Source organism: Hyperolius riggenbachi, chromosome 2, assembly GCF_040937935.1.
Source record: "Hyperolius riggenbachi isolate aHypRig1 chromosome 2, aHypRig1.pri, whole genome shotgun sequence".
Lineage (NCBI taxonomy): Eukaryota > Metazoa > Chordata > Amphibia > Anura > Hyperoliidae > Hyperolius > Hyperolius riggenbachi.
This window is the reverse complement of record NC_090647.1, coordinates 91,548,754-91,574,918: the sequence shown is the minus strand read 5'-3', so window position 1 is coordinate 91,574,918 and position 26,165 is coordinate 91,548,754. Positions and strand designations below refer to the sequence as shown.

Here is a 26,165-nt window from a genome sequence, read left to right as displayed (position 1 = left end):
CCCGGCACATTGTTACTTAAACTCATCTTTTCAGGCAAGCATACTATCTCATTTAGGACACTTTGGCCACTGTTTCCCCTCCTACACAGCTTCTCATCATCGAATGTACTATCACTTAACATATTTTCCCTTTGTCCCAGTGGCTGGATAGTGTAATGGTCAAAGAGAACCCGAGGTGGGGATCTTAGAAAGAAATCTATACACAGAGGCTGGGTCTGGCTATAGTGTCCAGCCTCTGTTGCTAGTTGAATCCCCCCCTAAGTGCCCCCTGCGCTCCGCTCTCCCCCATAAATTACGTCCGTGCTCTCGGGCATTGTTTACCTCCCTAATGTCACTCAAGCCGCTCCCCCCGCCTCCTGCAGAGCGCCGGTCCCCGCCCGCGTCCCTTCCCTCCAATCAGCGGCGAGGGAAGGGACGCGGGCGGGGACCGGCACTCTGCAGGAGGCGGGGGAGCGGCGTGAGTGACACTAGTGAGGTAAATACACCCCGCTGCGACACGCTGCGTGTCGCCAGCGCGGCTGTAGTTTATGGGGGAGAGCGGAGCACAGGGGGGACTTAGCGGGGATTCAACTAGCAACAGAGGCTGGGCACTATAGCCAGACCCAGCCTCTGTGTATAGATTTCATTCTAAGATCCCCACCTCGGGTTCTCTTTAAGGGCTCTGCCTTTGACACAGGAGACCAGGGTTCAAATCTCAGCTCTGCCTGTTAATTAGGCCAGCACCTATTTAGTATTAGACCTTGGGCAAGTCTCCCTAACACTGCTACTGGCTATAGAGCGTGTCCTAGTGGCTGCTGTGAGTCCGCCAGGAGAAAAGCAGAATATAAATGTTCTGTGTCTGTGTCTCTCAAAGCTGTGTAATGTGTGTACAGATCATCCACCCCTATTAATAATAAAGATCATTCACCCCTAGTAATACATTATAAACGATTGTTTATAATGTATTCATAGGGTACAGTACAATGGAAGATATATCAATCAATAATAATAAAGTAGAAGGGACTGAGTATAGTGTGGTGCACATTATATACATAGAAAAAAAATGCTATGCAAGATGGGTGAAAGAGGACATCTATAGGTGCCCATAAACTCATTTGATGTTATCATTCAATTTCTTGCATATTCGATGCACCTGCTGGGAATCGTTCCCTGAAAAGGTCAGATCGAGTGATTTTGACTAAAAATCGATCAAGAGTATCGATCAGACAGAATGGAAAATTTAAACCAATCGGGGGCGGGGCATGAGCATTGGAAAATGGATGGCCTATAGCATTGCACTGCACTAAACAGTGCAACTCTACAGTTCTATCAATAGACTCCCTTCTGGAACCTATTGGAATTTGATGTGCAGTGTATGGTAGGAATCAACTCCTGAATCAATTATTTTCAGTAAGGAATCGATTGTTTTGGAACTGATCCATACTGAATGATTCTGATCCAATTCTGCCGATCCATACTGAATTTACTCTGCAGGAACGTTGAGACGTCCAAAACAGAAAAGGTCGACCAAGCTATTATAATTTTCTTTTTGGACATACAGAAAGTCAGACGTGCTTTTCAATGCAGTGGTGTAAGAGAAGAGTCCCGATGTAGCAATCAGAGGAAATGTTGAGTGGGCCATGACTTCTCAGGAGAGATCCAGGTATGTATCAAGCCACTGGTGGCACAAACCTGTATAAGGATATTCCGATGAGCAGGAAGACTGCACCGTCAGTGTCTTGGCCTCATTCACCTCCCGAGCATGCAGGAGGACCGATGCGATGGAGGAGTAATTGCCGCTGCAGGACAGAGCAATCAGTAGGTGGAGGAGGAGCTTTCTGCTGTGTTCAAAAACCTCCGGCCGGTAATGGTCAAGACCTAAAACACAACAGATATAGAAAAACATGAGAGATCCAAGGGAACATAAGGCAGTTTCAACTAGACATGATTTTTTAATTTTATACTCAAAGGCCACATTCACGGTGGTGCATTGCCGCTGCTGCATAACGGCCGCTCTGTAACACGGCTCGCCGCACAGCAATGAACCACTTATGTGACGTTCAGTGCGTTGTAGTATAAAGGAGTGCGTCGTCGTAAGACACTGCATGCAATGTATTACCGCAAAACATGTGCAACATTTCCGGATTTGTCGCTATCCTGCAGGTATTCTGATCCCTTGCTGGGGGTAGAGCGGTGTGGGAGTGACGTCACGCGGTGGGAGGGGTAAGTGGGGAGACCGATGCTCTTGGCTGTCGCTCAGCGGAAGCAATCTGCCAGGCAGATTGCTGACAAGGACTGAGGGGGGTTGGGTAGTGCCGTCCACATGCTGGATTCATGGCACAAACGGTCGCTATCAGCCACGTCAGCCGAGTTTCATCAGGCGTGCGCACTAAGCTTCACTGTGGCTCAGAAGACCATTCCAATGACTCCCATTATAAAATTATCCTAAACTTATTAACCCTCTCATTCGCTTAAAAATGCTGCAAACTGTGTGGCTAATCTATTGGAATAGAGAGAATTGTGAATGCAAGTCCATTTAAAGAGTTCCCGAGGCAACATGTGACATGAGGAGATGAACATGTGTATGTACAGTGAAAACATTAATAACCAGGCTCTTTTACTTCTTTTGCCTGAAAGAGTTAATTTTTAGGCATGGAAGTGTTGTGGGGAGTGTGTTGTGGGTAGCTTGTCGGGAATATAGTAAACATCACTGATAAGCAAATTACAGCCATAAATGTTTCCTGGCAGAATACAACTTCTGAGAACAGAATGAGATAGAAAAGGTCAACCGTTCATGTGTTTTCATTCAGGGATACTTAATAGGCTGCCACTAAGCAGATACATCCACAGTACTTTGCAAATGTTTAAATATAAAATAAAAACATTGGATCTACAAAAAAGGTCATATATAGTAGTAGTAGGAAAAATACAATTGCTTATCTCATCTATATTTATTTCACATTGGATTCACTCCATTACAACCCTCCCACCAACCAAAAAACACATATTCTTTCTCTCTCTTATGTAATGAATGATTAAACACAAACTCTTCCAGGCTTCCATTTTTCATAGTGATTAATTTTAAGGACACACATGGAAACACGTGATCCATGAACTTAACTAGATTAACCCTGTTAAATTATCTTTCACTCAAAATTAATGAATCCGGGCTGTTTCAGACATGTCAGGAATAGTTTGCTAAATGACTATATTACTGAGGTCAGGTCACAATTTATAAAAAAGATGATTAATTAAAACAATCAGGAAAAAAAACTTGCATAATTTGTGCCAAGGAACCAAAAGGATTTCCACATGAAACAGCACAGCAGTTTTAAGGTAATTCTCTATAATTAAACTGTTGGAAGTTGTAGAAGTAATTAACGATACAGATTCCCTTGCACACTCAATGCATACATAAAATATAAAATAATAAAGGGAAGTCTGCAAGGGATGATGGGCAGGGGTAAGTGAGAAAAGTGATAGAGAGGGCAATAGCAAGAAAGTTGAGGGGAAGAGGAAGACAGGAGAAGGGAAGAGCAAGGGAAGAGAGGGGAAGAGCAAGGCAGGAAAGGGGAAGAGCAAGGCAGGAGAGGGGAAGAGCAAGGCAGGAGAGGGGAAGAGCAAGGCAGGAGAGGGGAAGAGCAAGGCAGGAGAGGCAGGAGAGGGGAAGAGCAAGGCAGGAGAGGGGAAGAGCAAGGCAGGTGAGGTGAAGAGCAAGGCAGGAGAGAGGAAGAGCAAGGCAGGTGAGGGGAAGAGGAAGGCAGGTGAGGGGAAGAGGAAGGCAGGAGAGGGGAAGAGGAAGGCAGGTGAGGGGAAGAGCAAGGCAGGTGAGGGGAAGAGCAAGGCAGGTGAGGGGAAGAGCAAGGCAGGTGAGGGGAAGAGCAAGGCAGGTGAGGGGAAGAGCAAGGCAGGTAAGGGGAAGAGCAAGGCAGGTCAGAGAAGAGCAAGGCAGGAGAGGGGAAGAGCAAGGCAGGAGAGAGGAAGAGCAAGGCAGGAGAGGGGAAGAGCAAGGCAGGAGAGGGGAAGAGCAAGGCAGGAGAGGGGAAGAGCAAGGCAAGAGAGGGGAAGAGCAAGGCAAGAGAGGGGAAGAGCAAGGCAGGTGAGGGGAAGAGCAAAGCAGGTGAGGGGAAGAGCAAAGCAGGTGAGGGGAAGAGCAAAGCAGGTGAGGGGAAGAGCAAAGCAGGTGAGGGGAAGAGCAAGGCAGGTGAGGGGAAGAGCAAGGCAGGAGAGGGCAAGAGCAAGGCAGGTCAGAGAAGAGCAAGGCAGACGAGGGGACAAGCAAAGCAGATGAAGGGAAAAGCAAGGCATAGGATGAGAAAGCAAAACAAGATGGCGAATCAAGGAAGAAAACAAGAGTACAAGCCAGGAGAAAGAATAGTAAGGCAAAATATAGAGGAGCAACAAAGAATAAAGCATGGCAAAAGACGAAAGAGCAAGGCAGAAGAGGGTAGAGAAGAGGGAATAGCGAGGCAGAAGATAGAAAAGCAAGGCAGAAGAGGAAAGGGCGAGGCAGAAGAGGAAAGGGCGAGGCAGAAGAGGAAAGAGCGAGGCAGAAGAGGAAAGGGCGAGGCAGAAGAGGAAAGGGCGAGGCAGAAGAGGAAAGAGCGAGGCAGAAGAGGAAAGAGCGAGGCAGAAGAGGAAAGGGCGAGGCAGAAGAGGAAAGGGCGAGGCAGAAGAGGAAAGGGCGAGGCAGAAGAGGAAAGGGCGAGGCAGAAGAGGAAAGGGCGAGGCAGAAGAGGAAAGGGCGAGGCAGAAGAGGAAAGAGCGAGGCAGAAGAGGAAAGAGCGAGGCAGAAGAGGAAAGGGCGAGGCAGAAGAGGAAAGGGCGAGGCAGAAGAGGAAAGGGCGAGGCAGAAGAGGAAAGGGCGAGGCAGAAGAGGAAAGGGCGAGGCAGAAGAGGAAAGGGCGAGGCAGAAGAGGAAAGGGCGAGGCAGAAGAGGAAAAGGGCGAGGCAGAAGAGGAAAGGGCGAGGCAGAAGAGGAAAGGGCTAGGCAGAAGAGGAAAGGGCTAGGCAGAAGAGGAAAGGGCTAGGCAGAAGAGGAAAGGGCGAGGCAGAAGAGGAAAGGGCGAGGCAGAAGAGGAAAGGGCGAGGCAGAAGAGGAAAGGGCGAGGCAGAAGAGGAAAGGGCGAGGCAGAAGAGGAAAGGGCGAGGCAGAAGAGGAAAGGGCGAGGCAGAAGAGGAAAGAGCGAGGCAGAAGAGGAAAGAGCGAGGCAGAAGAGGAAAGAGCGAGGCAGAAGAGGAAAGGGCGAGGCAGAAGAGGAAAGGGCGAGGCAGAAGAGGAAAGGGCGAGGCAGAAGAGGAAAGGGCGAGGCAGAAGAGGAAAGGGCGAGGCAGAAGAGGAAAGGGCGAGGCAGAAGAGGAAAGGGCGAGGCAGAAGAGGAAAGGGCGAGGCAGAAGAGGAAAGGGCGAGGCAGAAGAGGAAAGGGCGAGGCAGAAGAGGAAAGAGCGAGGCAGAAGAGGAAAGGGCGAGGCAGAAGAGGAAAGGGCGAGGCAGAAGAGGAAAGGGCCGAGGCAGAAGAAGAAAGGGCGAGGCAGAAGAGGAAAGGGCGAGGCAGAAGAGGAAAGGGCGAGGCAGAAGAGGAAAGGGCGAGGCAGAAGAGGAAAGGGCGAGGCAGAAGAGGAAAGGGCGAGGCAGAAGAGGAAAGGGCGAGGCAGAAGAGGAAAGAGCGAGGCAGAAGAGGAAAGGGCGAGGCAGAAGAGGAAAGGGCGAGGCAGAAGAGGAAAGGGCGAGGCAGAAGAGGAAAGGGCGAGGCAGAAGAGGAAAGGGCGAGGCAGAAGAGGAAAGAGCGAGGCAGAAGAGGAAAGGGCGAGGCAGAAGAGGAAAGGGCGAGGCAGAAGAGGAAAGGGCGAGGCAGAAGAGGAAAGGGCGAGGCAGAAGAGGAAAGGGCGAGGCAGAAGAGGAAAGGGCGAGGCAGAAGAGGAAAGGGCGAGGCAGAAGAGGAAAGGGCGAGGCAGAAGAGGAAAGGGCGAGGCAGAAGAGGAAAGAGCGAGGCAGAAGAGGAAAGGGCGAGGCAGAAGAGGAAAGGGCGAGGCAGAAGAGGAAAGGGCGAGGCAGAAGAGGAAAGGGCGAGGCAGAAGAGGAAAGGGCGAGGCAGAAGAGGAAAGGGCGAGGCAGAAGAGGAAAGGGCGAGGCAGAAGAGGAAAGGGCGAGGCAGAAGAGGAAAGGGCGAGGCAGAAGAGGAAAGGGCGAGGCAGAAGAGGAAAGGGCGAGGCAGAAGAGGAAAGGGCAAGGCAGAAGAGGAAAGGGCAAGGCAGAAGAGGAAAGGGCGAGGCAGAAGAGGAAAGGGCGAGGCAGAAGAGGAAAGGGCGAGGCAGAAGAGGAAAGGGCGAGGCAGAAGAGGAAAGGGCGAGGCAGAAGAGGAAAGAGCGAGGCAGAAGAGGAAAGAGCGAGGCAGAAGAGGAAAGAGCGAGGCAGAAGAGGAAAGAGCGAGGCAGAAGAGGAAAGGGCGAGGCAGAAAAAAGCGAGGCAGAAGAGGAAAGAGCGAGGCAGAAGAGGAAAGGGCGAGGCAGAAGAGGAAAGGGCGAGGCAGAAGAGGAAAGGGCGAGGCAGAAGAGGAAAGGGCGAGGCAGAAGAGGAAAGGGCGAGGCAGAAGAGGAAAGGGCGAGGCAGAAGAGGAAAGAGCGAGGCAGAAGAGGAAAGGGCGAGGCAGAAAAAAGCGAGGCAGAAGAGGAAAGAGCGAGGCAGAAGAGGAAAGGGCGAGGCAGAAGAGGAAAGGGCGAGGCAGAAGAGGAAAGGGCGAGGCAGAAGAGGAAAGGGCGAGGCAGAAGAGGAAAGGGCGAGGCAGAAGAGGAAAGGGCGAGGCAGAAGAGGAAAGGGCGAGGCAGAAGAGGAAAGGGCGAGGCAGAAGAGGAAAGGGCGAGGCAGAAGAGGAAAGGGCGAGGCAGAAGAGGAAAGGGCGAGGCAGAAGAGGAAAGGGCGAGGCAGAAGAGGAAAGGGCGAGGCAGAAGAGGAAAGAGCGAGGCAGAAGAGGAAAGAGCGAGGCAGAAGAGGAAAGAGCGAGGCAGAAGAGGAAAGGGCGAGGCAGAAAAAAGCGAGGCAGAAGAGGAAAGAGCGAGGCAGAAGAGGAAAGGGCGAGGCAGAAGAGGAAAGGGCGAGGCAGAAGAGGAAAGGGCGAGGCAGAAGAGGAAAGGGCGAGGCAGAAGAGGAAAGGGCGAGGCAGAAGAGGAAAGAGCGAGGCAGAAGAGGAAAGAGCGAGGCAGAAGAGGAAAGAGCGAGGCAGAAGAGGAAAGGGCGAGGCAGAAAAAAGCGAGGCAGAAGAGGAAAGAGCGAGGCAGAAGAGGAAAGGGCGAGGCAGAAGAGGAAAGGGCGAGGCAGAAGAGGAAAGGGCGAGGCAGAAGAGGAAAGGGCGAGGCAGAAGAGGAAAGGGCGAGGCAGAAGAGGAAAGGGCGAGGCAGAAGAGGAAAGGGGCGAGGCAGAAGAGGAAAGGGCGAGGCAGAAGAGGAAAGGGCGAGGCAGAAGAGGAAAGGGCGAGGCAGAAGAGGAAAGAGCGAGGCAGAAGAGGAAAGAGCGAGGCAGAAGAGGAAAGGGCGAGGCAGAAGAGGAAAGGGCGAGGCAGAAGAGGAAAGGGCGAGGCAGAAGAAGAAAGGGCGAGGCAGAAGAGGAAAGGGCGAGGCAGAAGAGGAAAGGGCGAGGCAGAAGAGGAAAGGGCGAGGCAGAAGAGGAAAGGGCGAGGCAGAAGAGGAAAGGGCGAGGCAGAAGAGGAAAGGGCGAGGCAGAAGAGGAAAGGGCTAGGCAGAAGAGGAAAGGGCTAGGCAGAAGAGGAAAGGGCTAGGCAGAAGAGGAAAGGGCGAGGCAGAAGAGGAAAGGGCGAGGCAGAAGAGGAAAGGGCGAGGCAGAAGAGGAAAGGGCGAGGCAGAAGAGGAAAGGGCGAGGCAGAAGAGGAAAGGGCGAGGCAGAAGAGGAAAGAGCGAGGCAGAAGAGGAAAGAGCGAGGCAGAAGAGGAAAGAGCGAGGCAGAAGAGGAGAGGGCGAGGCAGAAGAGGAAAGGGCGAGGCAGAAGAGGAAAGGGCGAGGCAGAAGAGGAAAGGGCGAGGCAGAAGTGGAAAGGGCGAGGCAGAAGAGGAAAGGGCGAGGCAGAAGACAGAACAATGAAGAGGGAAGAGCGAGGCAAGAGTGAAGCAGAGGACGGAAGAGCAAGGCCTTTACGTCTCTGTTGCTCCACTTCAACCATGGTACTAAATCTTCATCTATTATCACCTTGTGAATAATTGCCACCGGCTGATTTACATGGACATAAAATACCATTATTACCATTAAAATACCATTATTATTTTAGACACACTGGTAAACGTAAACTGAAGACACAACATGGAGAACAGGACAGTCTCACAGACTGGAGGCAGATGCATGCAGAGAGAATACTTGCCTAAGAAGAGAGCGTGCAGTAGTAGGGGGAGGTGCAGGGCCCAGTCTTCTCTCACACTGTGATCCACCACCATCTCGGTCATGAATATGACTGCAATATTACACCTGCACAGATAGAAGCGAATGCTCAGCAAGTCCGTGTTTAAAAGCAGTCTTAATCATCAGTAATCCATTTGTGAAATACATGTATACATTGACCCTTCCCTTCAATACTAGGCTATAGAAGCCGCTCCCATGATGCACCACATACAGAGGCGTAGCTATGGGTGGGAAAGTGGGGAACATCTGTCCCTAGGCACATCACTGTGATGGAGATCAGCACAGTCGCTGCATCCCCATGTTTGTAAGAGGAGGTTTGCTGGCTGCCCGAAAAGCCCCCGCCTCTCTCCCTCCCTCTGCAGAGTAGTGCAAAAGCATTAAGGGCTTGTTCACACCTAGGGCGTTTTCAAATTTTTTTATGCACTGGCGATTTCGAAAATCACCCTAAAAGCACTTGTGCAATGATTCCCTATGAGAGTGTTCACATATGAGTGGTTCGATTCCGATCCGCTCACCAAAGTGCTGCCTGTACCATTTTTGGGTCGATTTGCCTCAATGGAAAGTATAGGGAAATCGTAAAATGCTTAAAAAAGCGATTTGTATAGCGATTTCCCCTGCGCTTTTAAGAATAAATACATTGTATTTATTATTTTCCGGGTCAAAGAGTTCACTTCCTGACTTGCCAACTTGGTGATCGTTGGCCTCTGAAGAAGCGGAAGTACCACGAAACGGCTGTTAGGCCGTCACACTTTTGCTGATTGTAATCTGTCTGTGCTGGTGATGGTGGGTAAATAAATACTCCGAAGCATTGTGGATGGTGCCTCGCTTGTCTTTTTAATGCTAAATTGGACTGTCTTGTATATGAGTGCACGCCACAGGCGTTATCAATGGTCATTCCCATATCCCACAAGTGCATTTGGTGCTGACTCGGTGACCTCTTATCGATTGACTTCCTGACTTGCGTGAAAAAACAAAAGCGATTTGAAAAGCCCTTTACACAAAATCACAACGTGCAAGTTGGTTCCTGAAAGGGAAAAAAAATTGCGCAAAAAATCGAAAATCGCTGGTGTCAGCGATTTTAGATGTGAACAAAGCTTAATACCAGCAGAAAAAAAGGGTACATCTGGCTGTCTAAAGGGGGGGGGGGGGGGGGGGGGCACATATGGCTTACTTTGGGGGACACATCTGGCTATTTAAAGGTGGGCACATTTGGCTATTTAAAGGGGGCACATCAAGCTATCTGAATGGGGGAAGGGGGCACATTTGGCTATACATATACAGCATTTGTACATTTGACTCCACCTATAACCAAGACCATATTTTGATGCGTGGCCATGCCCCCCCCTTTTTTTTTTTGAGGGTGAGGCACCCGGGTCCCTTATGTCCCCGGGTGCTGAAAACCCTAGCTACGCCTCTGACCACATATGACTATTGAGGTTTAGGTAGGCTGTGTTGACCATCATGAGGAAATAATGAAAGTGAGGGTTAAAGATAAGACTTTTCTGGATGTCAAAAATTGGATACATATTGCATGTCTTTCCACTGCAAGATAAGGAGGAAAACTGCCTGCGATCTGGTGCCATCTTGCCCATCTACATGCTGCACACTACATTCAAAGTCATTTACATTCTACTTCTGACATACAAATATAAATTCTATATGGACTCAAGTCCAAATACCCTTTTCTGATCATTGAGGACGTCATAGACCAATTCAGCCCTGTTAAAAAGCTGGGATTTTGTGGGATGAAGTGAATTTGATAAAATTCATGAAACGCGTTGAGTATTAAATAGGCTTTATCGATGAATGACTATTTTTATAAATATTGGTGACTACTCCTGTTTAAGTACAGGTAGTCTTCGGTTAACTAAAGAGATAGGAAATATAGGCTTGCTCTTAAGCTGAATGCATATTTAAGATGGAACACTGTCTGTGCCTTCAGAGTTTCACTCTGTCCCCCTGTGCTTCCACTGTACCCCCCTCTGTCCCCTGTGCCTCCACTGTCCCCCTGTGTCTAGTGTCCCCCTCTGTCTCCTGAGCCTCTACTGTGCCGCCCTCTGTCCCTAGACTGTCTCCCTCTGTCCTTCTACTGTACTCCCCCCCCCCCCCGGGTCCCCCTCTGGTGTTTATTCACCACTGAATATGCCCCACGCAGTTCTGACAAGCTCCCCCCCCCCCCCCCCCCGTGTCCCCTCTCCGTCCACCTATGGCGTTTATTCACCACGGAATATGCCCCATGCAGTTCTGACAAGCTCTATGTCTTCCTCTTCTTCATTGTGGAAGTGATATCATTGCAAAGTGCGTGCCGTTTGTATGGACGGGTTGTCTGTAACTCAGGATGTTTGTAATCTGCGGACTACCTGTATAGCTTAGAAGGTATAGTGAATTGTGTACACACCCTCAATAGGAGAATGCACCCTTTGATTATTCCTATGTGTTGCATATAGGGAACATGAAAATGTACATACATTTTGAAAAGGCAAATAACCTGCATTCATAACAAATCCTCAGGACTCAATGGAACTGGTTAGTCCAATCAGACTCCCAGCAATCACCCGTACTCAAAGCAAAATAGGTGACGTCACCAAAAAAGATAGCCAAACAAAGAGTGATTAATTCTGTAAACAGTAAAATTTTAATATAGCTCTTAAAGTGTACCTGAGATCAGTAATAAGAAAGATTGTATACTTACCAGCGGCTTCCTAAAGCCCCATGAGCACCAATGCCCCCCCTCCCCCCTCCGTTCTGCTGCAGTCAGCCCTGGTAATCTGGCTCAGTCACCTTAGTCGGGCACTTCCGCGCATCCACGGACTGTTGCCCATGCTTTGAAGAACCCGACTGGCGCAACCGAGCCAGATTAACAGAGCTGACTGCGGCGCAATGGAGCCACCCAGGAGGACAGGGAGGGACTAAGCGGTGCTCTTGGGGCTGGAGGAAGCTGCAGGTAAGAATACAATCTTATTCATGATCTCAGGATTATAAGGGATCCCCTGATGATGACGCAATGCCGAAACCAGTAGGTAAGATGGACTGAGCATTTCTCTGATCGCACTACAATTTTATTGCGTACCGGTGTTGCACTTGAGATAATGGTTTACTACTGGGTCCATGTCATAGGGGCCCACAATGTAAGTGTTGTGCACTATCTTTTAACTTGCTTAAGAGCTCAATAGTTATTCTGTACTACTTGTAATGTCATCCAGTTACCAAATAAAAGTTTTATACACAGAGGCTATCAGCACAAGCTCGCTGTAAGTCCTGTATGGCCAAATCCCAGAGCCTCTGCCTCACAGTGGTCATTGATAATGGTAATTTATGACTGGCTCAACCTGTGAAGCCAGTTTTTCTCCAGCTTCTATTGTAGGTGTAATTGTAAAGCAAGGCACTGTAGGGCAGGCTATTGAGCCAAAAGCAGGGGATTGCATAAAGTCAAACACAAAGACTACTTGGCATGATTAACGAGTGTAAAACAATATTACTAAGGCATTTACCAAATGCATGAATGATGTCCTGCTACCTGAATAATGCCGCACTCACATCTGTTCCCTATCTATCTATCTATCTATCTATCTATCTATCTATCTATCTATCTATCTATCTATCTATCTATCTTCACTTGTTCTTAAAGAGACACTGAAGCAGAAAAAAATATATGATATAATGAATTGGTTGTGTACTATAAATAATTACTAGAAGATTAGCAGCAAAGAAAATATTCTCATATTTTTATTTTCAGGTATATAGTGTTTTTTCTAACATTGCATCATTCTCTAATATGTGCAGATTACACAATACTCAGCATTCAAAATGATTCTTTCAGAGCAGTCTGAACTAATGACCTCTCCTCTGGCAGAGAAAAAGACATTTGTTTACTTACAGTTGAGGTAATAAAAGTCAGAAGACAGCCCTCTCTACGACTTTGAAAGTCGTAGAGCTTAATGGATTTTTTTTGCATAGAGACAACAACTGGAGTTTCTTAACTCTTCCTATACTGGAAACAATTACACTGATGTATCTGATCTTAATGTTTTATTTCTTAGCTGTGCTACACATACAAATCATAATATCATCATTCTTTTTTTCGCTTCAGTGTCTTTTCGCTTCAGCAGTCTTTTATGCAGCACAATTATCAAATAACTTTTGTTGAGAAAAAAAGTTGAACAACCAAAAAAAAAAGTTTCTTGCTATTGTTCAAAGAACTGATAAGACTGATAAGCCGTCAATCCGACAGTTGGATTGACGCCTTATCAGTTCTTTGAACAATAGCAAGCAACTTTTTTTTGGTTCAACTTGTTTCACAATCAGTGGTTTGAGAATTGTGCTGCATAAAAACCCGCTGTTGAATGTGTGTATGGGGCTTTACACTTTAAATCATCTCATCCTCGGAAATGGATCCAAAATCACAGGAGGCGGTGGAGTTCAGGTGGAGTTTTATCCCCATGCTTAGGTCCCACTGACAGCAGCACCCCAGATAGATATTATACTAGAGTAGCAGCCTTAAAGGACAACTGTAGCGAGAGGTATGTGGAGGCTGCCACATTTATTTCCTTTTAAAGGAATAGCAGTTGCCTGGCTGTCCTGCTGATCCTTTTAGCCACAGACCCTAAACAAGCATGCTGCAGATCAGGTGTTTCTGACATTGTCAAATCTGACAAGATTAGCTGCATGCTTGTTTCTGGTGTGATTCAGACATGACTGCAGCCAAATAGTTCAGCAGGGCTGCCAGGCAACTGGTATTGTTTTAAAGGAAATAAATATGGCAGCCTCCGTATTCTTCTCACTTGAGTTGGCCTTTAAGTAGCAACGGTCCTGGTCTGAAATCCTAAAATTACATTTTTAATCTAAGGCATATTTTCCCACTCGCTGTCAACCAATAGGAAGCCAGGCCTGTCTCTAGTGATTGACTCAGCACGAATCAACCACTTCCTGGTACAGAGATGGCAGCAGAGAGCGTCCCCATCACCTGGCTACACCAGAGGTAGTCCGTCTGCATGAGCCAGTGGGCCCTGCTGAACCCACGTGGAGACCCTTGTCCCTGTCCGTACTGACCCCGATAAACCCCTGCTCCGTTGCCAGACCTAGACTGGGGTGAGATTGTGACAATAGTGAACTGATTAAAAACACCACCTTTGAAACTGGAGACCAGGGTTCAAAGCCAGTTACCTATTCAGCGAGCAGTTGATGGGCAAGACACCCTAATACTCCAGGGTGGCCTACCGATTGTGCCCTTAGTGGCTGCAACTTTTAAGCAATTTGAGAGAGAACAGTGCTAAATAAATGTTAACATAATTATTATTAAAATTACATTTAGGTAAGGCTTGTCAGCATTGGGACTAGTCCATCTCCGCATGGGGGATTCTCAGGCATTCCTTTATTTTTTAAAGGAACTTAAAAGCAAAATCGTGTGGCGCGGGTGGGAGGGCGCGCCAACATCTTTGTATTATTTTTTTCCCATGGGAGTTTTTTTTCCCCATTTTTAAAGAATAGAGGAGAGATTGGGAATTCCCCGGGAGGAAAAGGATTAGACCAAAATCTGTCACATTGGTGAGATTTTTACTACCTACAATAAGTGACAGCGACATGGGAATAAAATGAATTGATAGTTACATTTTATTCTGGAGCAAATATTCATTTTTTGCACATAGGTGCACATACATATACAGGTTTTTTTTTACATGATTGTGATCCTTTAAGGGTCAGCTGGTAAATGTAAAGAGCTGTCAATTAATTCATCATCACTTAATTCATCATCACTAGCTCAGTGATCAGAAGGGCCCAATGGTATTTTTATGTATGTAAAATGAGACTTCTGAAAGGAAAGATTTGCTTTGAAATTGAGGTCATATGATCTGAAACAGAGTTGGAGCTAAAGGATATCTGAAGTGAAAGGGATAAGAAGGCTGACATTTATTTCCAGTTACCAGTTGCCTGGCTGTCCTGCTGATTCTCTGCCTCTAATACTTTTAGCCATAGACCTTGAACAAGCATGCAGCAGATCAGGCGTTTCTGATATTATTGTCAGGTCTGACAAGATTAGCTGCATGCTTGTTTCTGGTGTGATTCAGACACGACTGCAGCCAAATATATCAACAGGACAGCCAGGCAACTGGTATTGTTTAAAAGGAAATAAATATGGCAGCCTCCAGATCAGATCCCTCTCCTTTCAGTTGTCCTTTAAAGAGACCCTGTAACAAAATGTTGAGCCTTATTTCTTCTATCCTATATGTTCCTATAGCTGTTCTAATGTGCTCTGTCTTACTGCAGCCTTTCCTATTTGCACAGCGGCTGTATTAGCTCTGTTATATGATCTAATCTTCTCTCGTCTGTCGGCTCTGTCGGGCCGAGGCAGTCAGGCTGGAATGTGCTGTGCTGCTTGTGATTGGATAGAAGCTATACACACCCTCTCCAGGCCCCCTGCACACTCTGTATGACTCACACACTGAGCTACTCTCAGCCTATCACTTGCTATGTCTTTTGTTTGTAAACACTGCATAAAAATGGCAATTACAAGCCAGGATTGCGGCAGTGAGTGGCAGAAACAGCACAGAGGGGCCCAGGAGAACATAATGGTATGCTTTTTATTGTAAGAATTTTACAGTACAGATTGTCTTTAAGTACTGCCAGGGCATCACTCTTCTTTATGTTATGACTGGCCTTATAAAAGAGGTGAATTGTGGATTTTTGAGCTTTACTTCCACTTTATTTCTACAAGGAATAGGGATTCATTTGAGTTCAGTTTAAACTTTTACTCATTGCATAATTGTGTTCCTTTCATATAGTTTATAGGGCATTCCTCAAGCCAAATACTTTTTTTGTTTTGTTTTACTACTCAAATTCCCTATAAACTAAACAAGCCTCGCCCACAGCTTTTTAGAGTACCTTGGCACTGTAGCAAGGGCTTATGGGAGCTCAGTCTGGAAAGGAGGAGGTTACTAGCCAGAGATTTCAGAGGCAGAGGGGAGGAGGAGAGGGGACTGAATTTACACACAGGCAAGCTAATAGCATCTCCAGCCCTCAGCCTGTGACAAACAGAACATGGCTGCCCTCATTGTATCACAGGAATAAATAATCAAACTACTGAAGTGGTTTGCAACTTTAGATAAGATATATAGACATTTTACTTGTTATAGTACGTTTTTCATCTCGGATCCGCTTTAATGTGTACACAGTTATTATTGAAGTTAATATCCAGTTGTGTACTTTAGCTTCATAAAGTCATTCATATGCAACATTAAATCTTCTACTATTGTTTAATAATTATTGTATTATTATTTAATAATAATTGTATTATTATTTACTGTATACCGTCTTTTAAAATCTCAATAAAAACAAAGAATAAAAAAAAACCTCCAGAGGGACTTACTACCTAGGCAGTGGAATACAGTGCTAGTGTAAGGTGGAAGCCACAGACAGGTGCACTATGACCATGGCTAATTTTAAATACTAATCGTGTATAGCCATGGACTCAAAATGGGGAATGCAGCAAAAAAATCTAAAGCGCTTGGGCTAATTAATAATGCACTAAACACAAGAGACTAATTACGAGGAAGGCTGGTCTGCTGTGAGGGAAGATTGGCGCCAGACACACAGAACATCAGGTGGTGTGAAGAGACAGGCACCTGTGTTCCAACAAGCACAGCATCCATGCAGAACTGAAATTCTTGTCTGTTTTCTGTTTCCCAATGTCTGCTTTCAACACTGGCCATGACAGTAATTCAAAAAATGTCAGTGCTGATAATGGTGTGGAATGTTCTCTCTCTCATAAGCCAGTCTGCACGCATAGCAACACGTTCACAAAACACGCTTACCAGGGTATCCAAACCACATCGCTCTTACATGGTCTGCAACTGGCAGTCCTCTCTATACACCTCTATATGGCTCAGGAGGAAGTACATTTAAAATGGTCGCCAGATATAGCCGCAAGGAGAATATCGCTGAAATGCCTATAGCCTACTATGAATCCGTGAATACTTATGATTGGTAAAATTTACTAATTTTTTACTCTGGCAGAACCTAACCTTCCTCTAACACAAGCACTTTCTCTCAATGCTTAACCAATCCCCATCGATGCCCAACCCTAAGAACCCCCCACCCTTCCATGTCAATGCCTAACACTAAGGACCCCCCCCCCCCCACACACACACTGCTGATGCCTAACCCTAAAAACCGTCTCACCAATGCCTAACCCTTAGACACCCCAACCCTAAGGCCCCTTAGTTGATGCCTAGCCCTAAAGACCCCCCCCACCCATCCCCGCCTATGTTAATAGCCTCACTTAGCAGCTATTACAGGTAATTGGGGCACCCAATAAAATAGCAAGTGCCGGGGCCTCCTGCTATACAAACGGCGGTAACAAATAGCAGGTGAGCGGGTGGCCACCCGGCATTATATCAGTGCCTGAATGAACTGCTTTGCTCAGGAGTCACATAAACAACTCTATGCTTAAAATAAACATGAAGTGAAACTAAAATGATGAAATAAACAATTGCATCTATAGTCCAACTGCTAAATAGGACTTTATTGGAATTCCATCGTCTTATTTTAAATGGTTAAACTCTACCTTTCAACTTCTACCTGTCTCAGGTAAATGACAGCAATTTATACTCTCTCTTTTATGGCCCATACTCACGGGCTACAAATGTCGCCCGTGAGTATGCGGCGTTGCACGGGCGCGCACCCCGAACTGTCGCTCGTCGCTGATGTCACCACGTGATTGAGCCGCAACTCCGCCGCATCTGTCGCTAGTCCGCGTGAGTATGCGGACTAGCGACAGCAACCTCTATCCACAACACGGAGCTTCCGGCGGCGGGGGAGGAGCGTCGGCGACAGCGTCCGTTGCTCAGCTGATCCCTCTTCCGCGTGTGTACGCGGAGGGAGCTGGCGACTAGCTGTTGCCGGCCTGTCGCGCACACACTCACGTGTGCTTGCGACAGGCCACTTTTGTCCCTCGTGAGTATGGGCCATTAGATTCTGCAAAGACAAATGTTGAACTGCCAAACATTTCTTTCTGTTCCCTGCATGTAGATGTGGGTTTTTTTTTTATCATCGCTAATTAGCTATCAGTGAGAGTTATGCTACAGTCAGACTGCAGTCTTACTGAATAGACACGGTGATTTCGAGTCCTGTACACTTCGGGCCAATTTCCACTATATACAGATTTGCAGCCTTTCCTCGGATGCGAGCTGCACGCGGAAACGCTGCCTATCTGTAACATGGCCTGCATCCAGATCACACTGTGCGAATCTGGACGGCATGATGCAGATTTATACAGCCGACTCCCTATAGCTGTGCATGGCACATCTTAGCGATTTGGGCTGCGGCTACACAGCAAAAAATGGGAGAAGGGGCCAAAACGGAAACGGCCATTGCTCTTAGTGGAAATAAGCCCTTAACCCCTTACAGTAAGAGAAAAGAAAAACAGAACACAGGCTCGTTCTAAGGAGGACCGGGACTGTACACGGATGTTTATCTCATCTTTACTCATAAGGAACCCTTTCATGTTTTCTCTTTTTCCATATTCAGATCTTATTTTGACTTTAAGCCAACTCATCACAAATCAGTTGCAACATCTGTCATCAAGCCCTTAACCCCTTACAGCAAGAGAAAGAAAAACAGACCACAGGCTAGTTCTAAGGAAGACTGGGACTGTACACAGACATTTATCTCATCTTGTCTCATAAGGAAATAAGGAACCCTTTAATGTTTTCTGTTTTTGTTCCATATTCAGATCTTATCTCGACTGTAAGCCAACACGTCTCAAATCAGTTGCAACATCTGTCATCAAATAAATACTTATCTGGTGGTAGTTGCTTTTTCTGACTGACAGCTTTAATTGCTCAACCCTCTTTTCAGCATCTTGCCAATTCCCTTGGTCTACTTGGTCTACCCCCAACACCCCCCCCCCCCATGTCTTCTAGCAAAATCTTCAATAAGTCTCTTGCCAACACTTAAAACATTTCAAAATAGTTCTAACTGAACTTTTCCCCACTATCCTGTGACCAACTGCTGAAGCAATATCAGAAGCTATTTAGGCTAGGTCCACACTAGGCACGGTTGCAGGACGGACACTGCAGTCCGGGATCAGGGGAAGTACCACCGGACTACAAACTGATCCGTTTTCCTAAAAAAGTGCATCAGTTTTGCATCAGTTTCCGTTCAGTTTTTTACCCCAAAACACGGACAGAAAGTGTCTCTGTCATTAGGAAGGTGTGGGAGGATTTTTTGGGCCAATAATAAAGTTCAGGCTATCCATTTTTTCATCCGTTTTTGGTGCTATTTTGCCTGTGGAGATGGAGTTGCGTTTTCTCATTGCTTTTCACTACCCCTGCGTGTATCAGGGTCCTGATCCGTTGCGTGAAAATGCAGCAGATCCGGACCTTCCGTTCAGGTTTTGAGAACGGGTCCCTGCAAACGCAGACGGATCAGTTTTTTTCTTGGGTGAGGACGGCTGATATTTTTAACATTAGTATCCGGGACTCCGTTTTTCATCAGGGCTGAAAAACGCAGCCACGGATACGTTTCCAGACCTAGTGTGAACTAGCCCTTAGACAAAGAGGAGGAAACTACGATTGAGTCAAGGCAACAAATTGGCAGGGAAGCTGATATTCAAATGATCAGAGCTTTGTGTTCCATCTGAACAGCTCAAAATTTAATGAATTTTAGCACTGTATCTGGCTGCTGAAAGTCGGCCACATGACCACAGCTGCTCACTACAGATGCAAATAATTCTGGTCTGTATGCAGCTTTGAAATGGGCCAATCAAAATCAAAAGGAAGTACATCTGATTGGTCCAATTCCGGGTGCATAGAATTAGCATTTAGTTTTCATGTAAAGCGAAAGTATTTGCCTGTCATTGGACATAACTCCTCACTTCTGCTTTTAGCTCTACCCAACTTCTGCTGCTAGGCAGTGCTTCCCTTGGGAAGTACTTGTGAGGTACCGTGCAGCAGAGGGAGAATCTTGGGCGAATAGCTGACACTTTAGGCATTCTATTTAGTAGTACCATGAGCTGTCAGCCATAGCATTAGTGCCCAACCACTACACCCATCACAGATGCCAAGATAGATGGGAGGGGTAAGTGTACAATTATTTGAGAAGGAAGAGAGGATAAGTGAACCGAGCACCATTTTTAGCACCCAGGGCATCTCAATAACACATTTAATATGCATGCCAACAATGTGGCTCATTTATGAAAAAAATGCAATTTTACCTCTTTTTACATTTAAAAGTTTAGCAGAGGGATGTATTAGCCAAGACCTGCCTGACTGCCAAAGTTTCAGGCAGATAAGGGACTTATATAATTATTTTGCTGCAAACATTCGCGGGGGGAAGGGATGGGTGTTTATTGCACACTGTGCTTCAAAAAGTTTACAGAAGTCAAAGATGCTATCTTTACACTTTCCCCTGGATAATGGGCAGCTAGAAGGGGAGAGGGGAACATAACAGCTCCTATAGCTATTAGAAACCAGGAAAAAAGTGGTGCTTTGTTTCCTCTAGCAGAGGGGTGGGATCAGTGTAAAGGACGAGCTGAAACACGTTGCAGGCTACTAGCACTGTGACACCCCTGGCTCTGAATTCAGATGACTTTTAAACACAGCTTTGGATTGTAGGTTTCTTTCCATGCAGCATTAGATTAGAACATTGATAAGTCACCGGCTTGCAGTGTGATGTACCTAGAAATATCTGGTTCCCAAGTTTGGCAGTTGGGTCATACATACACAAATGTGAGTGAATACGATCTATATATTCTGCCCCATTTCAGCCTAACAAGCAACCATTGCATTACATATGCCAGAATCTCCAATTATAGAAAAAAAAAAACGTTGTTGTGCAGGGTTCAGACTAAGGGGGGAAAAAAAGCGCCTGCACCAATTGGATTCCAAAGTTTATTTTTTTTAACAATTTTATATATAAAGCATAAGGGTCAAAAATATTTTTCTTTGTTAAAAAATAGTATTTACATATGTATAATGTGCAGATCTTGCAGCAGGCAGTTTACAGCAGTAGTTCAGGCGAAGCAGTGCATATAGAATGGTCTAAGCTTTAAATATATGTACATTAAGTGCAGATCTTGCAGCAAGCAGACGGTAGCAGCAGTTCTGGCACAGTGATGCATATAGAGCCGTCTAAGCTTTGAATATATGTACATTACGTGCAGATCTTGCAGAAGGCAGTTTATAGCAGCAGTTCAGGCGAAGCGGTGCATATTGAACAGTGTAAGCTTTACAAGCATTTGATACATTAGAGTAAGCCATGTCCTCCTCACCTATGAAGTGGTCCACGCGGAGTGATGGTTTCAGGCAAGTAGTCTACCAGGGGTGCCCAACATCCTCCATTGCAGGGCATGGGCAGGGGCTGCGGCTGATTACTCTCCACTATATTCAGCAGCCAGCTGATGTATGGAGACACTGGATCATCTGCAACACAAGAAGATGGTGATATAAACAAGAGAGTGAGTGCTGGGTACGGCCTAGGCACACAGTGTCTTGATGCTAAACTCATTTAGCATCTCAGTAAGCACGTAAAGTGTACCTGAGACAAGTGTCTCAGGCACCATACTTACCTGGGGCTTCCTTAAGCTCCCTTGAGGCCGCTCGCCCGTCGCCATCTCCCCGGCTGGCTCCTGGCACCCGCAATCGTGCTCAAAAGCCTGATAAAGTTGTGCTTCGTCACGCATGTGTGGCCAGGCCATGTCGCCCTCCTGCGCATATCCTGGGCATATTCTGCGAAAAAGTGTGCAGGCGCAGAACACTCCTAGGGATGGGAGCGCGATGGGGGAGTGCACCTGGCCAGGCCACGTATGTACGATGAAGTGCGACTCGGCCAGGCTTTCGGGCACTATTGTGGGTGACAGGAAACACCTGGGGAGACGGCAAGGGACAAGCGTCCTAACGGAATACTTAAGCCTAGAATATAAAAATCAGTTTTACTCACCTGGGGCTTCTACCTGCCCCCTGCAGCCGTCCCGTGCCTTCACAGATCTTCCGGTCCCCCGCCACCAGCTAGTTTCATTTTGCCGACAGGCCCAAAAGGCCTGGCCATGTGTAGCAGTCTTTGCGTTCCCATCCGCAATAGCATCATGCCCGGACGCTATTGCGGACGGGAATGCAAAGAAGGAGATGCGTGGCCAGGCCTGTGCAGTGAGCCTGTTGGCCGAGAACGAATCTAGCTGGTGGGGGGGGGGGGGGGTCAGGAGGATCCGTGAGTGACTGCGAGGACACGAGACAGCTGCAGGGGGCTGGTAGAAGCCCCAGGTGAGTAAAACTGATTTTTAATTCCAGGCTTAAGTATCCCTTTAAGGAAGCCCCAGGCAAGTATGGAACCTGAGACGCTTCTTGTCTCAGGTACACTTTAAAAGGCAGTGAAAATGACAGGAATCAGCATGCATCATAGATCTGTTAATATCTGCCTAGGCACAAAATAAAAGCTACTACTATATTTCAGTATCTTACAAATATTGTATTTCATTTTATCTTTTAGCATTCATATAGCGGTGACATCTTCCGCAGTTCTTTACTGTCCCTCACAGGAGCTTACAATCGAATACCTATCATAGTCCATCATAGTCTAAAGATGCACATTAATGGTACAATATTTTCCTCAGATGTGATCTTTCGATCAGATTTTTAAAATCAAATTGTACAGATAACCACAAAGTATGTGGAGAAAATCAATATAAAACAATTCTGTTGTCGATTGGAATAGAATTTTGTGCATGATATCTGCATTTTGTGATGATATCTGAAGAGTGAACGTACCAGAATAGTTTGATTTATGCAAACAATTGATAATTACCTGCTGCTGATCCTGTGTCTCTAATACTTTCAGCTACAGCCCCTCAACAAGCCTGTAGATCAGGTGCTCTGACTGAAGTCAGACTGGATTAGCGGCATGCGTGTTTCAGATGTGTAACTCAACCACTGCTGCTGCCACAGAGATCAGCAGGGCTGCCAGGCAACATATCTCTCTCAGTTAAAGGGACTCCGAGCAGTGCAAAAACTATGGAAAGATGCATATCATTTTAAAGCTCTCTTTCTTCTCTTTCCAATGATATATAAACCGCCACCCTACGCCTTTTAGTTTTCGCTATTTTCGCGATTGAAATTGCCGCGGCTGCGATTTCAATCGCGAAAATAGAGAAAACTAAAAGGCGTAGGGCGACAATTTAGGTGTTTATATATCATTGGAAAGAGGAGAAAGAGAGCTTTAAAATGATACGCATCTTTCCATAGTTTCTGCACTGCTCGGAGTCCCTTTAAGGTTCCCTTTAAAGTTACAATGAAGCGAAAATAAACCTTATGCTACAATGAACTGGTTGTGTAGTACGGATAATTAATAGAACATTAGTAGCAGATAAAAGTCTCATTTTTATTTTCAGTTATATAGTTTGGTTTTTTTTGTAATTTTTTTTTGTAACATTGCATGATTCTCTAATATTTGCAGTTTACAAATTACACTCTGTATTTTAAATGATGAAAATGACCAGAGCTAATGAACCTTTGAACTTCCTGGCAGTAAAACATTAAAAGAAAGTGAAAGACCGGTTGAGATAAGTGCTCAAGAAAACAGCACTGTAGCCAATGCAAGTTGGGTCGGATAGCTCAGAGAAGCTCTTTTGCATAGACAGCAAGTGAAGTTTCTTAACTCTTCCTGTACTGGAAACAATAGGAGACTCATATCTGTGCTACTAATATTCTTTTCCTTAGCTGTACTATGCATACAAATCATCATAACTATCAGGATAGTACTTGCTAATATACTTTACAGTACCACAGGAATCTGAGAAATCTGGGTTGGGCTATTGCTAACTTCACATTAAAATACTATTTGGCTGCCTATTAGAAGGATCCTCTTCAGAAGTTATCAATCCACAGTGACACCATGACCTGCATGCTAGTTCCAGATATGAAAATCAGACAAGACTTAAAGGGAACCAGAGGTGAGAGACAAATAGAGGCTGACATATTTATTTTCTTTTAAACAATGCAGATTGCCTGGCTGTCCCACTGATCCTCTGCTTCTAAAGGCCCATACACACGTCGGATTTTTCCGCCGGGCGGACCGCTCAAGACCAGTCTTATCACCCGAACGACAGTCTGTACACACGCCCGATTTTGCGTGCGGACAACTGAACGACAGGACGTTCAACCGACCCATCGTTCGGAAAAATCCGACGTGTGTATGGGCCTTTACACTTTTAGCTACAGGCAGTACAAAGCATGCAGATCAGATGTTTCTGCCAAGAATCTGACAAGATTTAACTACATGCTTGTTTCTGGTGTGTGATTCAAACACTACTGCCGTCAGCATGGCCAACAGAATTGCCAGGCAACTAGTATTGCTTAAACGGTAATAAATATGGCAGCCTCTATATACCTCTCAATTCAGGTTCCCTTTAAGCCTAACATCAATCTAACAAAAAGGCCACTTAAACAAAAGAGGGTGGCTTCTATATTGCTCTTACAATAGGAATCCTTTAAAGTGACAGACGCACATGCAATGCTATTTCGTAATATCCCAATCCTATTTCAGTAGTTTGTGTGTTGGTATACAGGTCAGTATACAGCCATGGAATACAGGTTGCCGACTAGTATCTTTGAGCCCGGGGCACCCTTCTGCCATGTGCACCAGTGTTTGTGTTTTCAAGTGTCTTTTGTGCAGCTTCCAGTGTGCATATGCAGAATAGTGGCTAGGGGGGGGGGGGGGGGGAATTGAGGGGGTTTACCTGCACGATGTGTGACCGAACCCTCTCACCTGTTTTTATGCAACACCTGCTATATTTGGTACTACAGACATGGGTGTTTAGTATTACACTTGATTGGCTGACAGGCTGTCTGCTGACCAATATAAAATGGCAGATGGCTGGCTGGGAGTGAGCAATTGCTTCTCTAATATCTTAGACAGAATGCAAGCAATACAAATCCCGAAAGGCCCTGGCAGTGAAAGAACACTAAGAACACTCACTTTTATCATCATCATAGGATCCTCCAGAGCTGTTGCTGTATCTGGACTCCAGCCGTGTGTGCGCTCTGATAACATTCCCAAACCTTACAGCAAAAGCACAACAGAGTCATAAATTATGAAGGCACAAATATGCAACACACGTCATGTACTATTGTCCCTATATCAAAAGAAACGTACCACCGCGGCCCTAAGCAATCAGAAAAATGAAGCCTGCATATTCTGTTTTTTCGTAATTTTTTTTAACATGGACTAAAATGAATTGTATTTTTTCTGATTTCATGACATTTATACAATTTTAGCACTACAAATGAATAGGGGTGTGATCAATTTACCATAGATTGTAGCTAGGCCCAAGTACTGTGGGCGGAGACTAGGATGTGAAGGACTAAAATGTAACCCTTGGCTTCTTCAGGAGGCCAAATGTGACATTTCTTGTCATCCTTACAAGGGATAAAGGATACAGCTTATCCCACAGGTTGTTTGTGATGTAACATCAGAAGGGAAGTGGAAAAACTTGCTAGGAATAGATGGCTACTGTATGAGCGTCCAGATAACAGCGCCCACTTTGTGAGACTGTTGTGCTTCAATAACACCGGCCCTCATTTTATACCTCACTCCTCCCTGACAGGAATGTCAATGAAGGGATGTCAAGGTAACACTGGAGCTTAGCATGAAGCCCCGGGGCCCAGGACTGCTGATATGATAAAGTGGCCTTGTAGGAAACTTCAGCTTTCCATGCTTACTATAACTATACCAGTGTTCTGGGTTTTGTATCCGATTAAAAAAAAAACACTTATAGTGAAATACTACTCAGCAGGACTGAGAAATAGTTTACAGGTCACCATTTTTAAAAAAAACAAAAACAAAAAAAACACCACAACAGCAACCAGTCTTCACAGAACACATGGTCAGATTTATCAAAACAAAAATGATTAGTGGATACCTTAACTCCTCCTATTTAAGGCCTAGTGCACACCGAGCGGCTTTTGGAGCGATCCGCTGGCCGCATCCGCCTGGAAAAACGCTTGGCTAATGTATTGCAATGGGATGGTGCACACCGGCGGTTTGAGGTTTTTGCCAAACCGCAAATGCGCCTCCTGCTGCGCGTTTGCAGTTTTCAGAAGCGTTTCGTCCTCAATGTAAAGTATAGGAAAAACGCAAACCGCTCTGAAAAACGCTACTTCAGAGCGGTTTGCCAGGCATTTTTGTTACAGAAGCTGTTCAGTAACAGCTTTTACTGTAACAATATGTGTAATCTGCTACACAAAACCGCACCCAAAACCGCTAGGTATGTTTAGAAAACCTCTCTAAATATACCTAGAATCGCTCTGAAATAAGCTCCCAAAACCGCTAGCGTATTGCGGATCTGCTAGCGGTTTTGGTGTGCACTGGGGCTAAGATCAGTTTAAGAAGGAAAATGCACTATTTGGTGATTTCTTAAAGTGGTATAAAACCCTGACATAATATTCAATAAAAACATGTTTTCCTACTTTTTATATGTCATACGTTTATCATATTTCCTTTTGTGCATAAGTATTATTATTATTAATTTAGAAATCATACGTTCCCAAAGTACACTTTTTTTGCTCTGAAAGCTGACTTTGCATTTTATTCATAACTGTGTTACTCATCTAATGTAAGGAGAAATGCTTTCTGATTGTCTCACTGTCTTCAGGAGAGTTTGCAGTGTCACAGAAGTGTTTGTTTACATTTCTCATTTGATACAATTTAACACAAGATAACATTATCTCTAGTTCATATTCCTCCAGCTTTCCCTGCAGGGGAGCTTCTAAGGCAGGGGTCTCAAACTCGCGGCCCGC

General features: G+C 45.9%; 1 protein-coding gene across 9 annotated transcripts in view; it reads right to left on the bottom strand.

Moving 5' to 3' along the window:
- The window catches only part of FRY (FRY microtubule binding protein), a 578,021-nt gene that overhangs the window by 112,448 nt on the left and 439,408 nt on the right, over nucleotides 1-26,165 (bottom strand). For all 9 annotated transcript variants that reach the window (XM_068267046.1, XM_068267044.1, XM_068267045.1 and 6 more), the window contains 4 exons: nucleotides 24,346-24,428; nucleotides 20,648-20,798; nucleotides 8,345-8,448; nucleotides 1,672-1,857 (listed from right to left, as the gene is read on the bottom strand). In XM_068267046.1, coding sequence (XP_068123147.1) covers nucleotides 1,672-1,857; nucleotides 8,345-8,448; nucleotides 20,648-20,798; nucleotides 24,346-24,428 — 524 coding nt within the window. The remainder of the gene's footprint in view (nucleotides 1-1,671; nucleotides 1,858-8,344; nucleotides 8,449-20,647; nucleotides 20,799-24,345; nucleotides 24,429-26,165) is intronic.